The sequence below is a fragment of the Xenopus laevis genome, chromosome 3L, assembly GCF_017654675.1.
Source record: "Xenopus laevis strain J_2021 chromosome 3L, Xenopus_laevis_v10.1, whole genome shotgun sequence".
NCBI lineage: Eukaryota > Metazoa > Chordata > Amphibia > Anura > Pipidae > Xenopus > Xenopus laevis.
The window spans coordinates 68,810,654-68,828,610 of NC_054375.1; the positions used below are offsets into that span (position 1 = coordinate 68,810,654).

The following is a 17,957-nucleotide window of genomic DNA, read 5'->3' on the forward strand; positions in this document are numbered from 1 at the left end:
ATCCTGGAAAAGTAGGTTAAATGGTTTGACAGTTGCAGATCTGAGTTTTTTCAGTACCCTGGGATGAACAAGGTCTGGTCCATGAAGATTCCTTACTGTATCATGTTCCCTTTTGAACTTCCTCCTGAGGCAAACAGCCATCAATAGTTACATTATTAGAATTGGGTCTATCAAAAAGGAAATCTCCAATAACTTTGTAAACAGACAAAATGTAACACTTCAAAATATGTTTTTTTTCCTGTTCTCATCAACCAATTTACCTTTTGCATCTGCCTCACTTTGGTCTTAAGAAATGTGTCCTTTTTCTATGCTTAGGCTTTGAAAGGTTACTATTGAAGGTTTCAATTAAAAAAGTTACATGGAAAAATAAATGTTTCAAGGTTGATCTTGCTCTTTTTCTTACAATTTGTAAAACCCTGGGTTTTAAAGAAGATGATTAATAATGCATATAGATCAGTACATCCATACAAAACTCCTATTGTTGCTGACATAAATCCTAATGGTCTGTTTATCTTATCCTCAGGGGTTTTCTTTACTTTAACAGTATGCAACTTGACCGAAATACACTTCCCAAAAAAGGACTCAGGTATATGTTGCTAGAGCATGACTCCTGCCTTAGCAAAGCTTAGGATGTCTTCTGTTTCCTGCAACACTATCACTATCTCTTTTACCTCCTTACTGTCGGGCTACCAGAATGTGCCCTGCCCTCATAAAATTGAAACTTTAGAGAGCATGATAGGTGCTGGCAGTCATTTTTAACAGTTTTTAACAGTTTTATTTCTTTATAATGACAATTTAATGTAATTTCTGTATGGATCAATGGGGGCACTTACTGACCTTGAAATAGACAAAAAGTGATGACCAGCTGAAAATAGTTATTATTAGGTTTGTCTTCTCTTGACTGAAAGGCATGGCATATGCAGGAGACCTTTGTAGATCTGTAACTTATTCCTTCATTTATATCTGCTCAGACCTCTTACCCATTTAGACTTTTAGCAATTAACAATTGCTTTACGTGTAACCCACTACCACTAAAAAAACAGTAAAAGACCCATACCCATACTCGCATCTGCAAATGTTACCTGCAAACCACAAACCCCATCCTGCATTTTTGCCTGCAGGTACCTGCTACAGGATTCTATCAAATCCAATTAAATAAATATTTGACCATCAAAACCGTTATTTCATTATAAATTTAAAGACTGCAATTATTTACTGAGTATATTTTTTCACAAGCCCTAGAACAACTTCAGTTTCAATTGACACAAAATTATACATCTCTAATTAGCCTAAATAATAGCCCATATCTGCAAAGTGAAAATTAGAGATTTTTATGAGAACTTTTTACTATTAAAATCTGGTTTATTATTGGTATATTATATTAGTAATTATATTAGTAATGTACAGAATATCATATGCAAATTATATACTTCCTGCAATATTGTCACATGCAATAAACTACAGGAATAATCTATAATACAACATTCACTACATGTATGAACAAAAATGCAATAAATATTACCATTATAATTTCTTGACTTTTCCGCGAAACTGGCGATAAATTAACAAAACGGCGATCTTGACGCCGGCACCCATTAAAGTCTAAATTTTCACCAGTGAATTTTTGCGAATTTATTCGCCAGTGATGAAACGGGCAAATTTGCCACAAATTTGCCACAAATTCGCACCTGGCGAATAAATTCGCCCATCACTAATTACCATCTCTATAAGCTTATCACTGAAAATCTACATTGGTTTCATATGTTAATGCTCCCTCTTGGAGTGGTGCTGTAACATTGACTTTTAGTTTTGTTTTGTCTCTTCTTACCAGTGACACTTTAGCTATCACAGGAGATATAATAAAGCTTTGCCCCAACCCTACTAGCACACCTATTTAGTTGTATATTCAACTTTTCCTTTTCTGTTCTTAAATTCCATGTCTTTCCAATCCTTCTCTAAACAGCAACTAATATGGTTTTATGCGGGCTGCTTTAGCATACATGTTTTATATCTGTCATGTTTACCCAGTTTATATCATTTCTATTCAACCTGATTCCAGTATTTAAGTAGTGCTCTAAATGTTGTCTGTGAAAAGCTAAGTCTATATCAGCCAGTGCATTTCTCTGCAAATGATATCATAACTTACCTGTGTCTGTGAGGCTGAGGAACTACAAGCTAGCTCTGACTTATTGACTAGGCACTGCATAACCTTTTCATGAATTTCAAATCGGCTTTCTATAGTTTTCTATAATGTGTTCTTAATTCTTATAAATGCTTAAATAATTTGGTTAAAAAAAATCAATGAAATTAATATTAAGGACTTTGAGACTGAAACAAATGATGCTAATTGTTCCAGTTTACACATTTTTATGTCACTTGAAGTAATTTAGAGAGAATGCTATATAAATATATTGCTAACACGTGAATGCATTGCATAGATGTCTTTCTCTTGTAAATTACAATAATCTTTACCAGCAGTATTCATTCTTAATGCAGATACACTCCATCATCCCGCCAGACCAGTCAAGAAGAAGGTAAGGAGTGGTTACGTTCTCATTCCACTGGAGGCCTTCAGGACACTGGTAGCCAGTCCCCACTCTCTCCCTCTGGCATGCCATATTCTGCTACTGGAAAATATCATTACACCAATCTGGGTAAGATTCCAGATAGCTCTCACATCAGGTAGCAAATGGGAAGGGATCAACAATAATGTTAAAATTACAGTTGTTGTTTATTATTGAGAGAGTAAGGCCACTGACCCACTTCTGTAATTTTTATTGCAGTAAGCCCAACCAATCTGTCTCAGTTTAGTATTCCTGGACCAAGCATGATGAGATCCAATAGCATTCCAGCACAAGATTCTTCCTTTGATTTGTATGTAGACTCACAGTTATGTGGAAGCGCTGCATCTTTAGACGAAAGACAAAGGGCAATCAGTCATTCTGGATCCTTTAGAGATAGCATGGAAGAAGGTAATACATGTTACCCGTATGCAAATCTTTATCTGTAAATCACGTAGAACAAAATTGCTGCATAGCTCTTGTTTAACTTGTTTTTATACTAAGCTAGCATGTAACTTACAAAATCCATTGTAGAAAAGTAAGGCTTAATTTGAAGCTATTCTTAGTGCAACATCAACAAAACAGGAAATAAAACATGCTAATGCATGCCTTATTAGACGGGGTACATACTAATACTTTCTCTTTGATGCTAATCTGGCTATTTTAAGACTACTGTGCCTTTGAAGAATAAGTATAACATGAAATTGTTATACTTGGACTGCTTTCACATGTAAACTATGAGCAGGCTGGCTCATTTTGAGTACCATTTGGAAATATATGCATATATGTTCCTATTACCTCCATAAGCGGTGGAGTTATCAAATAGCGCATCACCTACATACAAAGCCAACTCAGCTCCGCACATGGATTAATGCTTTGAATTTAACTTCAAGATAACTCTTGAAATAATTGAAAGGGTTAAAGTCTGTAGTTTATTTACTGGCGCTGAACTGAGTAAGGAAAAAATAAGAATAAAGTAAAATCTTTTCAGGTCAGATACATTTTCTTTCAGGAGTTAATTTTAAAACTAAGCAAGAGAGGCTGTAGAGATAGTGTATTATCTATTCCAAAACAATGCTGATAATCTGATCAGGCTTTTATGTAATATTTCTCTGGGCTCCCATCCACTTTGGAAACTAAACCTGTGTTTATGGATGACCTTCTGCCAATGTTTGGGTCAGTCAAAGGCACAGTTACAGGTAATTTGGAATCAAGTATCTAAAGATGACTCTTTTTATTGTTATAATCGATGTTTATGTATTATTGGCCTACTGTCCTTATTTTCTATGTTCATCTTATCACTGTTGTCCAAATGTTAAAAATATAGGCATCCTGTATAACAAAATAGTAAATTTACACGAAACACATGTTGAATTGTATCGTTAGTATGATACTTTATATTTTTATAAGGAGCTTTTGACCCAGATTTGACATCTATGATGAAAATCCAACATTTCCTTCACTCAGCACTTCATCTTGTAGCATAAAGCAATGAAAGCCTATATGTGTTGATGAGAGCAGTGAATACACGGTGTCTCTGCAATGTGAATCCTGGCCTTTATTAATTGGTTTTATTGAATGCTGCTTGTTTGGTATTTTCTAGTCCATGGATCTTCCTTATCCCTGGTTTCCAGCACATCATCTCTCTACTCTACTGTGAGTATTTAAGTAAATGATAGTTTCCTTTGATGCTTTGTTTTACAAGTGATCATGCTCAATATTATTATACAGATACATGACCTATTATCCAGAATTCATGCAACATGTTATTTTATGAATCAGTGTTTTTTTCTTAATGTGGATCGCCATATCTTAACTATTGACTGTTACAGAAAATAGAGTACAGTAAAATTTATGATCTCAGCAGTAAAAGCTTAGCCCACTACAGACCATAGATTTTTACGATCTGTTAAATTTCCAGGTTGAGGAAAGGAGCACTGGCTTTTTTGGCCATTCCCTGTATCCTCTTGGCTAGAGATGAAGCAGAGCAGGTAAACTAATGGCCATGGGTCCTAATCACCCCAGAGACCCAAGATAATAGTAGGCAAGGGAAAAGCATATGTTTGACATTATCCTTGCATTTGGAGCCCCTGTGTATCAGATGCCTACTGAACCCAAGTAAGCAACCTATTCACAACATATTAACACACACTATTTACAATAACATAAAATAGGCAAATTTGCACTAGTGCAGTAACCATAATTTTCCAGTGTTTTTTTCCAACTGTTCAGTCTTCTTTCATCTGTCTGAGTAAAGTAAATCACTGACTGGTTACTGCTCGGGTACAAATTTGATTAGAGGTATTAAAGAAGTACTACTTCTTGGTTGGGGTACTGCAATTTTGTATCCTCACAGCATGCACACTGTTTCCCCTTACTTTTTTTTTTTACAATATTTTTTTTTTTAGTAAAAAGTATTTAATTATGGTAATTCCATAACACAGATTTTCTGTTGTTGTTAATTGCTTGTTTTTCATTACCGCACAGTAGTAAAACTAGAGAGCGCCATTGCGCTCAATGCACTAGTGATGGTGCCCCACTTTGACCCTCTCCGATGTTGATTTCTAAGTGTGGAGAGGGAGAGGGGGGCGGCATCTGCACAGGCAGCAGCAGCCCCAGAATCTACGCTGGATGAACTGAAAAAGGCGGTTCACCTTTATGCCCTTTATGTTAACCTTTATTATGTTATAGAATGGCTAGTTCTATGCAACTTTTCAACTGGTCTACATTTTTTGTTTTTTATAGTTTTTTTTTTAAATTATTTGCCTTCTTCTTCGGACATCTTTTTATTCAGGTCCTCTCCTATTCGTATTTCAGTCATTAAAAGAAAGTTACAAAAAAATCACCAAAAATTCGCCGCCGGCGAAATGTCGCAGACGCCCATTAAAGTCTATGGGCGTCAAAAAATTTTGTCGCGCGGCGAAACTGTTTTGACGCACGTCTTTTTTTTTTTACGCACGCTGCCATACGAGTCTATGGGCGTCATTTTTTCGGCGAAACGAGGCGAAAAAATTCGCCCATCACTACTCTTATATGGTAATGGGATTATCTAATATACCTTTGATTTGTGGCAATCAGGGGTAGAGTTATGTCATAAAAAAAGCTGATCAGCTTTTTGAGGAGAAAAGGTATTAGAGTGTTGGTAGAGTATTGTGTTAGGTTGGGCTGTTAAACATCCTGAAATTGTTTTAATTTTATGGGTAATATTTGAGGAAATATCAAGGCCCTTTAATTTCCTTGCCAATAATGTATCGGCCTTGTTGTATTTAGTATAAAATCTCTGACTGGCCCATCTGATCATATTGGCTTCTCAGAGCTGTAAACTTTTTAATTCAGTGGAAATGTTATTTAGTTGACGGCTTATTGCCGGCATAGGATTGGCTTTATGAAGCTGTCCAAGGGCAAACAATTGTTGAGAATTGTTGTAAGAATTTGAAGCCTTGAGTTTTTACCTTCTTACGTTGGCAAGCCATTTGTATAAACAAACCTTGCATTACTGCTTTGTGGGCATCCCAAAGAATAGTTGGGTATCTAACAGTTCCAAGTTATCTTGGAAGTAGTCAGTTAGAGAATGTTTGTCCATTTAGTCGCCATTTGAAATTACTAGGCTTGATTATTAAATTTGTTAAATGAACAGTCAGTGGGGAGTAATCAGACCAAGCTGTACAGAGATAAATACTGTAGACCACTACAGCCAGTTGGTTATGGGATGTGTAAGAACCCAGGCTTAAGGCTAAGTATCCAAATAGATAAAGCAATCGTTATAATCTTGAATAAGGAAGGTATGTTCCAATACCGCCAAGTGGATAGCCAATGTATTAGAGCTGTAATTCCAGGTCCAGCAGAGATAAGATTTATTATCCCAAATATGAGAATTGTAGTCTATTATGATAAATTACTTCACCATCCTTCAAGTATCTTATGGACAATCAAAATCCAACTGATATGGCAACTGCCCAAGTCAGATAGAGCAATGTTGCAATTCCCTAGGAAGGGTGCCTTGTTTTATTTCCCATTGTGATAATGGAGATTTATGTGAAGGAGGTCTATCCAACCACAATGTTTTGGAAAGCGTTGAGTATGTGGGTGGAAGTTAGTTTTGGTGTTTTCGATCTTGTGAGATTGTAAGAGCAAGTTTAAAGGCCCTCCAATGGGCTAATGTTTGAGGAGCCAAATCTGCAAAAATTTGAATGGTATGACCTTGAAAAGAAAGTGGTTTGGTATCTCTGGAAGCTTGCATGATAGTTTATTTAGTTTTGTGGTAGTGAAGTTTCAGGATAATGTCCCGAGGTTGATCATAAGTAGGTGGTTTGCCCAGAGATCTATGGATCCAATAAATGTGTAAAAATTGTACAGGTTTTTTTTTTTTTTATGTCAAATTCCATGTTTTTATAGAATTCAGGGAAATGTATTCTTATGTTATCCCTGCAGGATATACTGTATTTTTAAGGTACCCTATTTTTAATTGAAGGTCAAGGACCTGTCTTTGGAGTTCAGATAAATCAGATTCCTGGGCTTCCAACACTGCTGTAACATCGTCCATCTGTGATTCCAATGAGTCTGTGTGTTGTGCCAGTTCTTTAATTTCAGAGGACAACTGCAAAGTAGTCCTGCACATAGTAGCTTTGTCCATTTATGCGTGGAGAACCTCTTTTATTTTCTCCAACATGTCATTATCAGATTGATCTAAAATAGACTTCTTTGTATGGATTGAAAGTTGGGAATTCCAGGATTTGAGTTTTCTGCCTTTGAATTATTTGCAGATTGTACAATGCAGCCAGTTTGTCTCTCCAAAAATGTCTCAATTTGTTTGGTGGATACAGGAGATCGGGATTTAGTGTCTTTCTTTGACCGGCCCATGGTTAAGAATATTGATAATAACCCAATTGTGTAACTTCCAATAGTAGAATGAACAAAGTAAAACATTTAATTGTATTAGCGCCACATTGTGGATTGAGTAAGGACTACTGTTAACCCCAACTCCTCTGACTAGAAGCTTCCGGCACTTGTTGAGATTGTTAATAGATTAATAATGTTACATCAAGACAATCGGAACAGCAGTCTCTGTTAATTGCAGTCTCTGTTAATTGCAGTCTCTGTTAATTAGTTTTAAAGCCTCATTAAAGAGCTTATATAGTTCAAAGTCCTTACTACCCGATAATGTTTTGCCTGGAATTAGAGATTTGTGTAGTTCAATCATTATATTTGTGGTAATTTCGGTATGTTCTGAAATATCAGATCAATCAATTCTTTGTTCAAAAAATGTGTATTAATATAGTACGCTCCAGTAGTACTCTCCAGTTTGTTCTTTTAATGTAGGAGCCAGGAGACATTCCTTATATACCCGAGTATAAGCCGAGTTTTTCAGCATCCAAAATGTGCTGAAAAAGTCTACCTCGGCTTATACTCGGGTCAGCGGGCAGTAGCTGAGATTGCAGTCACTTTTAATCATTCCTATACCAACAGTTCACTTGGGGAGAGACTGCAATATCCCACAATGCCCTCTGTTGGTTATATGAAAGAATAACAGTGCGCCCTCTGTTGGTTATATGAAAGAATAACTGACTGCAATATCACACAGCACCCTCTGTTGGTTATATGAAAGAATAACAGTGACTGCAATATCACACAGCGCCCTCTGTTGGTTATATTAAAGAATAACAGTGACTGCAATATCACACAGCACCCTCTGTTGGTTATATGAAAGAATAACAGTGCGCCCTCTGTTGGTTATATGAAAGAATAACAGTGACTGCAAAATCACACAGTGCCATCTGTTGGTTATATGAAAGAATAACAGTGCGCCCTCTGTTGGTTATATGAAAGAATAACAGTGACTGCAATATCACACAGTGCCCTCTGTTGGTTATATTAAAGAATAACAGTGACTGCAATATCACACAGTGCCCTCTGTTGGTTATATGAAAGATTAACAGTGACTGCAATATCACACAGTGCCCTCTGTTGGTTATATGAAAGATTAACAGTGACTGCAATATCACACAGCACCCTCTGTTGGTTATATGAAGGATTAACAGTGATGGCAATATCACACAGCACCCTCTGTTGGTTATACGAAAGATTAACAGTTATGGCAATATCACACAGCACCCTCTGCACATGGTAGTGGGACAATGCACACAGTAATCCGTTTGGCAATTCTCTATCACCATCAACTTTGCAAAGAAGTCCGGTTGATCGCTGGGGGGGTCGCTTTGTCAGAATGTGCGCTGCTGGGAGACAGGGCTGTAGTTGTGTCTAGGCTTATACTAGAGTCAATAAGTTTTCCCAGTTTTCGTAGGTAAAATTAGGTACCTCGGCTTATACTCGGGTCAGCTTATACTCGAGTATATACGGTAATTTTATAAAGCAAGATTTCAAAATGGTCATGCTTCCAAGTAATCATAACTGCGTCATACAGGCTGGCTCAATTTTGAACTCACCAGTAGGAGGGCGTTCCAGAACATAAACAGCTGGGTATCATGCCGATGCCAGCTAGTTGTAAAGCAAGCAGTATTTAACAGTGGGCTGCCTCCAGGTCCCAGTCTATTTGAGGTTGCAGTGCACAACAAACTCTGGGTCCAGGGCTTCACAGGCCTCAACACGCTCCAGCCTCTCTAGCGGTGCCTCTTGACACAGTCTGCATTTTTTTGTTACTTGTTTTAATAATGCACCTTATGTCCTCCCCTTTATTTTTTAAGTTGTTGTTTTTAATAAAATAACTAGTTTCAAGCAACCTTGGTGATGCACTCCACATATCTTCAACTATATGGTAACGCCCTAGTCTATTTTATTATACCCTAAAAATGAAAAAAAAAGAACATGCCAGAGTAATACTGTTCTCTACAGTGAGGATACATACGAGGCTGCATGAACATGAAAAAACAGTTATTGTTATGGGCACTAGATGTCAGCAGAGGAATGGATGCTTTCTTCAAGATTATGATTCATTATTATGGATAATCACTGCATTTTACAGGATTTTACTTTTGAATGTACTGTCTGGCTATTATTTAGATAAATAGATATAAACAAAGGACACTAGCATGTGACGTTTCATGACTCACATCCCTTTATCAAACATGCCAAACACTCACAATGCTCAATTCACACACTTTATATTGCTACGATAGGTATCCCAAGCTCACAACAACCCCCAATGTCCTGGTTGTGACTTAGTCTTCCTCCTATAACAACCACCTTTTGCTTTGGGAGGAGCCCTCCACTATTCTGTGCTGCCAGGTCTTATCGCAAGAGAACCAGGGAGAGAATTTTAGGCAGGCAAGGGAACTGCATGTAGTACAGAAATGGAGAACAAGAAGCGTATTCAGGAAACAGGCCAGGTTAATAGCAATCTGGAAAGGCCGTACAGATTTAGAAGGCAAGAGAATAGTCAAGGTCACAGGCCAGGTCAAACACATCAGAATTGGAGTACAAAGCAGGAATCCAAGAGAGTAGTCAGGAACGAGCAATGGTCAGTACAGGCAGTGGACTAGACAAGGTCAGGGACAGGCAGAAAACAATAAAATAGCACCCAGGAACTAATGAATATACCTTCACATTGGGCAATGAGAAATAGCCCAAGGCCCCTTTAAATATTTAAACTTTGCACCAAAATGTGATGACATCACGCCTCCACATGCATAAACCCAGAATCGAGTGGCGCGTGCGTCCTAGGGGAAGGAGAACAGCGTGCAAGGAGGGTTAGAGCTGTGGGCATCCCCGCAAATGGAGCGGCGGGAGTCCCTGCCGCTCCACTGGGACCACCAGTTAACCCCACTGGATCACCAGGCAAGATTCTCACATCTACCCAATGATCTCTTGACTCCACCTCCATATCCGAGTCAGAAGGGGGTGGAGTCAGTTACACCAACATAAAATCAAGACCAAGGCATGTGATACACCAGGGGGGCAACACTTGTCAGAAGTGTCAAAAATGTCAAAATGTCAGGCTTAATTAAATGAAGGTCTTAATTATAAAATTATGGAGTTATTTAACACATTAAGACAGGGCCTAAATTAGGGGTTGGGTTTCATGTCACACTATGTGACCTGACTGAATCCAGACACCTGGACTATTTACAACCCGCCCTATTTACTTTTATTATCTCTACAAGTTATCTCTATCTATCTGTAAGTTCCTAATTTATTGCTCATGAGCACTTTTCAATGATCCAACATATATGCTGTGCCTTTCCAGCTTTCATTTGAATTTTGCTGACAAAGGGGTCTTGGTGCTCTGAAAGCTTGCAATGTATTTTTATTTTTAGCCAATATAGATATCACTTCTACAATACTTTAGTATTTCTGTGTTTTTTGTTATTTTTGCCACTGGATAACACGGTACCACAGCTTTTGTGTTGTAACCCTGTATGTTTGCATACCTCTTGTCAGCCATTCCCTTCTGATGCAGTTCATGCCATTGTGAGCTTCATCAGAGAAGGTATGGCTGTATTAGGTCATATTCCTTATATACCTTCATATATCATAATACATAGTCCGGGACCATTATTATATTTTATGGTTCATTATTATATTCTAACCATATCATATACCATGGCTGGAACCCCAGCCCCACCTCCTATTATGAAAGACCCAATTGCATTAAACGTTAATATATGTTTCTTGGGTAGTAAAATTATTGTAGAACACTAAATGTTGTTAGATATATTTACTAACTGTAAAATATATTACTTAACCCATGAATATATAGTATAAAATTGTGTAGAATGATTCATGCCAGTTAGAACATGGACAATGCATTCAGATGGAGACGTGTGGTGTATTTGATCACTGCTTTTTTTTCTACAGAATATCGAATAGGCACCCATATAGTTATGTATGTTTGTTTTTTAAGCATAATGAATAAATTTAACAATGTCTACACTATTTTAAAAGTATTGTGTCTATAACATAGGTAACGATAATTCTTGCATTCTATTTTCTCTCAGACTGAAGAAAAGGCTCATTCAGAGGTAATAAACTCCTTCAATTACAATTCTTCTCTCTCTCTCTCTTTGGTTTCTCTTTGTTGCTTTGTATGTGGCACTCATGACTGGCCTAACTTCTAGCATACATTATAGTAACACAAGCAAGAGTAATTAACTTTATAAACAGTCTGCCTGTTAATCAAAATTCCCTTCAGATAAAGCATTGCTTCCTCAAACCAAAATTTAGACGAGCCTCATATAAACTCATGTCAATAGCCCTTATCACTATGTGACAGAAATCAAATTAGATTTATTTTGCTTAATCCCAGTTCCTTCAATTCCTAAAGCTGAGGGCCTGCACATTTATATTGAATGGTATTACATTTTGTTCATTTGACAATGCTTTCATTAAATACAAAAATGTTCTTTTCAGAGCTTTAGAAAATAAAAGCTAGTGGATCTACCTGTAATTGTACAACTAATGTAAATGCATGTATTTTTTGCATATTATAATTTCAAAATGTGTTAAAGCAGAAAAATTTCTTTGTAAGCAGAAAAAAATGATGGTTTATGAAAGTATAATTAGTTAGTTAGAAAGGTACCCCTAATCATATCTACTTTTCTGCTATAAAGACAGACTTCCAAGACTACGAGGAGGAGCACATGGTACAAACCTTATTGGCCCTTCTGTAACAGTATATATACATATATATTCACTTAGAAATTATAAAGGGGTCTATAATTTGGTGAAATTATATAAATACCTTTCCAAAGAATAGCAAAATATTAATGTATCTAGCATCATAATAGCTCATTCTTATCTAGGTCCATGTCAGAATTGTCCTGGTTTTATTTACTCTCTGTTTGCCACACAATCTAAAGCAAACAAAGGCATAGCTGTCATTTTTAATCAGTGATATTTCCTATTAGTTTGTTGTCTTGTGTAGTTGTGAGCTTAGCTCCCACCACAGACCATGCTGTAGAAAATCTTGTATATAAGCAAAGGCAGCTCTTTCTCATTAGTACAGGTGCATCTGTCATACTAACTGAGCCATTGATTGATCCTCCTGGGCTCAGACAGAAAAATCTGTGGAAAATAGACTGTTTTGGGACATATACTTTCTTGTCTCTTGACCAAGTCATACTGCACTGTTTGTTAAAGGGAAAAAAACAGTGAAACAACATCCCCTTTTCACTTATTGTGTGCATTTTCACTTATTGGCATTTATGTACTACATTTTAGAAAATAAAACCAGTTAGGAACAGTAACATCTAAAAGCAAAAGTGTTTTTAAGGAATGCAATATAATATACTGTTGCCTTGCACTGATAAAGCTGGTGTGTTAAATTCAGAAACACTACTATAGTTTATAAACAAGCTGCTTTGTATGTATGGGGGCAGACATTCAAGTACTGGACACACAGTAGATAACAGGTAATCTATTATCTGCTGTGTAACCTGTGCCTTTTCAGCTTTGAATGTATGTCCCCATGGCTACACATCAGCTTATTTGTATAAACTATAGTATAGTAACATAGTAAGTAAGGTTGAAAAAAGACAAACGTCCATCAAGTTCTACTTTTTAACTCTATTTTAACCTGCCTAACTGCTAGTTGATCCAGATGAAGGCAAAAAAACCCATCTGAAGACTCTCCAATTCACCTCAGAGGGGAAAAAAATCCTTCCTGACTCCAAAATGGCAATCGGATTAGTCCCTGGATCAACTTGTACTATGAGCTATCTCCCAAAACCCTGTATTCCCTCACTTGCTAAAAAGCTATCCAACCCCTTCTTAAAGCTATCTAATGTATCAGCCTGTACAACTGATTCAGGGAGAGAATTCCACATCTTCACAGCTCTTACTGTAAAAAATCCATTCCAGATATTTAGGCGGAACCTCTTTACTTCACTTATCGGAATGGGAGCCCTCTTGATATAATTTCTGAATCACACACCAGTTGTACCACTGCAGAGCAACACTAAAATATACTTAAATATTATTATTTCATTTTTTGTTGTTCCTGTTCCTTTTAACAAGTAAGAACAATGATTTCTTGACTCAGCTGTAATGCGATTTCCCCCCTGAAGGTCTTACAATCTATAATGGAGGGAAGGTTTACAGAATTAAAAGGAAGAAGTCGTTAGTCAAGGACATGATAAAATTTGCTAGATGCAAATAAATGGAGGCTAGCAAATAATATCATTCTAAAACAAAAATCATTTGTACTATATAAGGTAAATAGAACTGTATACGAGATGGGTGCTTGTGTATTCAGGCTCACTGACGTATGAGGACATGGGTATAACTTTTTTAACTATGCATATTATATTTTAGCAAATCCAGAAACTTCGGAGGGAGTTGGTTGCCTCACAAGTAAAAGTGGCCACATTAACATCGCAGCTTTCAGCAAACGTAAGTAACCAGTCTTGGAATGGAAAGCGGCTATTAATGGGGTTGCTCACCTTCGAGTAAACTTTTAATATAATGACAGTGATATTCTGAGACAATTTGCATTCGGTTTTCATTTTTTATTATTCGTGGTTTTTGAGTTATTTAGAATTTTATTCAGCAGCTCTCTGATTTGCAATTTCAGCAATTTGGTTGCTAGTGTCCAAATTACCCTAGCAAACATGCATTGATATGAATAAGAAGCCTGAATATAGTTACATACATAGTTACATAGTTAAATCAGGTTGAAAAAAGACAAAGTCAATGAAGTTCAACCCCTCCAAATGAAAACCCAGTATTCACACACACCCCTCCCTACTTTCACATAAATTCTATATACCCATACCTATACTAACTGTAGACTTTAGTATCACAATAGCCTTTGATATTATGTCTGTCCAAAAAATCATCCAAGCCATTCTTAAAGGCATTAACTGACTCAGCCATCACAACATCACCCGGCAGTGCATTCCACAACCTCACTGTCCTGACTGTGAAGAACCCCCTACGTTGCTTCAAATGAAAGTTCTTTTCTTCTAGTCTAAAGGGGTGGCCTCTGGTACGGAGATCCACTTTATGGGTAAAAAGGTCCCCTGCTATTTGTCTATAATGTCCTCTAATGTACTTTTAAAGTGTAAGTGAAGTGAAAGCTATTGCTGTTAAATTATAGAGTGTGTATTCAGTGTGTGGGAAAATCCTAATGCTTTACATTTGCTCTGGTTGCAAGAAGTATGAATAATAAACCATCTTATTAAAACTGTTCAATATCTTTTAGACCGTTAAAAACTGTTTAATAAAAACGTAGTAACATAATTCAAATGTGTCACTCTTTCTAACACTCATGGGTTGTTGTCTAGTCTGCAGAAAACCTATTTTGAACACAGTGTATAGATCAACAAAACAGTGGAGCAAAATCTGTCTTTACAATAATTATATAATGAAATATTTTACCATTTCCAAACCTATTATAATAAAAACTATAATTTACACATTGATTATTAAACCTCAGGAAAAATGTGTGCCAACTATGATGGGTGGATTAAGTCATCTAAATTATTGTGATGCATATTTTTCTGTGTAATATATTCCATAATAAAATATGAGCTTTGGGGTTTGAAACACCCTGGATGCAGGGTACAGTATATATAAGTTTTAAAGGATTGTATGGGATATTATTCTAGCTTTTTTGCATGTACACTTTGATCCACAATCACAGAAAACATTTGCTTTCTTTCTCTAATGACTAAAGAGAACATTTGGTATAAGTTCATGTAGATAGTGCATCCTTAGTCATTTTGGAGATGAAACAATTCTTAAAAAAAAAAATCAAATAGATGTAAGGTTCTCCTTATTGTATAAATCTATATTTTTGTGCTTCTCAACAGGCTGCATTGCCCATGTAAGAGTTCATAGATTTCCAAGTAAATATAAATAGTACCCTGAGAGCACATTTTGTCTTTATATTGTCATGTCTTTATTGCAGAAAATTGGGCACAATTGTCTGCAATAAAGACAAGACAATATAAAGACAAAGTGTGCTCTCCGGGTACTATTTATATTTACTTGATTAAAAAAAAAAAAACCTCCCAAACATCAGAGAATGTTACTATATAAATAAAATAAAACATTGTAATGTTCAGTTGGTCTTTGTCGTGTAACAGAAGAATGGGAAAACTTTAATTTCACTTATTTATTTATTACATGTAAAGGAGATATACTTAATTGTCCATTTATTATTCTTTTACATATGTAATACATTTTATTCCAGGACTGTGAAGACATATACTGTCATATACATATACTGTAAACCATATAACAGTTTCTGTTATTTGTTCACCAACAATGACATTAAATTACTTGAATAGTTAGTTGATAACTTGTAGAAAATGAACTTCTTTAGTTTAACAAATAAGCCTTTCATTTAAGGATGGGGATGGAGCTGATGAATCCTTTCTGTCTGCTTCATTTACAGTCCCATTTGGTGGCAGCTTTTGAAAAGAGCTTAGGAAATATGACTGGAAGGCTGCAAAGCTTAACAATGACAGCCGAACAAAAGGTGAGTTTAGGAAAGCTGTTTTCAAAGCTCAAGCAGTTTATATAGTAATAATAATAAAAAAGATTGTATGAAAGCCCTAACAATAAGGCATTTGATGCTTATTGTTTCTCAGTTCAGTTTTATATTTGCATGATCACATGTTCTGCAATGGTGCAGAACGAGATGAGATATTACAAAATCATAACCATACTGTAGCTTTGATAACAGAAGTATGCCCCATTGTAATGTGGTGCCACAATTTAATCTGCATATTACTAAAGCTCTTTTTAAAGATAATAACACAAGTGATTACCATGTGTTACTACAGATAAAGCTTTATGGGTACAGTTATAGTTTTTTTTGCGTAAAATGTGACACAATTTTTTAAAAAGGTGTAATGATGTTTCTGTAAGAAAAAACCCAGACAGAGATATATTTTATATAATAAACAAATCCATTGTCTGGGTTCAAATGAAAACTCACACCCTACTGTATATGTAATTGTATATATTCCTGTTCTATTTATTCTATTGTTCCCCTCTCTGTTCTGTTAAGAAATGGCCAGCACTGTGATAACACTAGCTGAAAATGTTTTTAGAAGCTTTATCCAAATTGAAATTATTTTGATGATTATACTTTTATTAAAAATATCATATTGCTGTTATAATCAGTAACCTCTCTTTTGTTCCAGGAATCTGAGCTCACTGAATTAAAAGAAACCATAGAGATGCTAAAGACCCAGAATTCAGCTGCACAAGCTGCAATCCAAGGAGCACTCAATGGCTCTGATTATTGTCACAAAGGTACCTCTAGCGTTTGGCTAAACGGTATAGTTCTTGATCAAATTGTTCTCTATCCCAAGGACAAATCAGTCAGACAAAGGCTTTTTTTATAAAAAAGAAGTATTAACAAAACTGAAATTCAGATATCTTTTTTTTAAAAAACAGTTCAATGTGAAAAGTTTGTTGTGAAAGATAGACCTGACCATTTTTCCTTATTCTACAGATATGCGGATTAGAAGACAGCACTCATCAGAGAGTGTATCCAGTGTTAATAGTGCTACCAGTCATTCCAGCATTGGCAGTGCCAATGATGCTGAGTCCAAGAAAAAGAAAAAGAAAAACTGGGTAATGTGTGTTATTAGTAATAATAATATACACATTTTTATACCAGTTACTAGTTATTCCTTTCCCTCGTATTTAACAATTTGTCATTTTGAACAAACCAAATTTCCCTTATTTCTTACTAGAACTGCCAGCAGTAGCACTTATTTATCGTGACAAATTGTTGTTTTTTTTTGTTTTCAGTTGCGAAGTTCTTTTAAACAAGCATTTGGCAAGAAAAAGTCCAACAAACCTCCGTCTTCCCATTCAGATATTGAAGAACTCACAGATTCATCTGTGCCCTCCTCACCAAAATTACAGCACAGTACAGATGATGCAGGTTCATCATTACTGAAACTATCCCAATCTAGCACAGAGTAAGTTAACATGTTATTCATATCTATAGAACACAACATTATTTAACCTGCTTTCCATAGCATAAATAGTAGTCAGCTGAACAGAATTTAGTAACACTACTTTTTTCTCCAGATATTCTATGCTTCCAGAATTTAACCCTTTTATTTCAATTGCCACTTTATGTTCTAGCATGGCCAATACAATTAGCCAGTATAAATGCTTTTGAACTGTATACAGGTATGGGACCTGCTATCCAGAATGCTCGGGACCTGGGGTTTTCCGGATAATGGATCTTTCCGTAATTTGGGTCTTCATGCCTTACGTCTACTAAACATTAAATAAACCCAATTTGCTTCCAATAAGGATTAATTATATCTGAGTTGGGATAAAGTACAAGCTACTGTTTTATTATTACAAAGAAAAAGGAAATCGTTTTTAAAAATTTGGATTATTTGGATAAAATGGAGTCTATGGGAGACAGCCATTCCGTAATTCGGAGCTTTCTGGATATCGGGTTTCCGG

At 36.1% G+C, this 17,957-nt stretch overlaps 1 protein-coding gene across 12 annotated transcripts in view; it reads left to right on the forward strand.

The window, feature by feature from the left end:
* nav3.L (neuron navigator 3 L homeolog) overlaps positions 1–17,957 on the forward strand; it is a 383,175-nt gene that overhangs the window by 335,441 nt on the left and 29,777 nt on the right. For 11 of the 12 annotated variants that reach the window (XM_041586363.1, XM_018252482.2, XM_018252484.2 and 8 more), the window contains 10 exons: positions 524–586; positions 2,497–2,654; positions 2,784–2,972; positions 4,165–4,217; positions 11,513–11,536; positions 13,827–13,904; positions 15,913–15,996; positions 16,667–16,778; positions 16,981–17,102; positions 17,283–17,455. In XM_041586363.1, coding sequence (XP_041442297.1) covers positions 524–586; positions 2,497–2,654; positions 2,784–2,972; positions 4,165–4,217; positions 11,513–11,536; positions 13,827–13,904; positions 15,913–15,996; positions 16,667–16,778; positions 16,981–17,102; positions 17,283–17,455 — 1,056 coding nt within the window. The remainder of the gene's footprint in view (positions 1–523; positions 587–2,496; positions 2,655–2,783; positions 2,973–4,164; positions 4,218–11,512; positions 11,537–13,826; positions 13,905–15,912; positions 15,997–16,666; positions 16,779–16,980; positions 17,103–17,282; positions 17,456–17,957) is intronic. The other variant, XM_041586364.1, reaches the window with a different exon arrangement.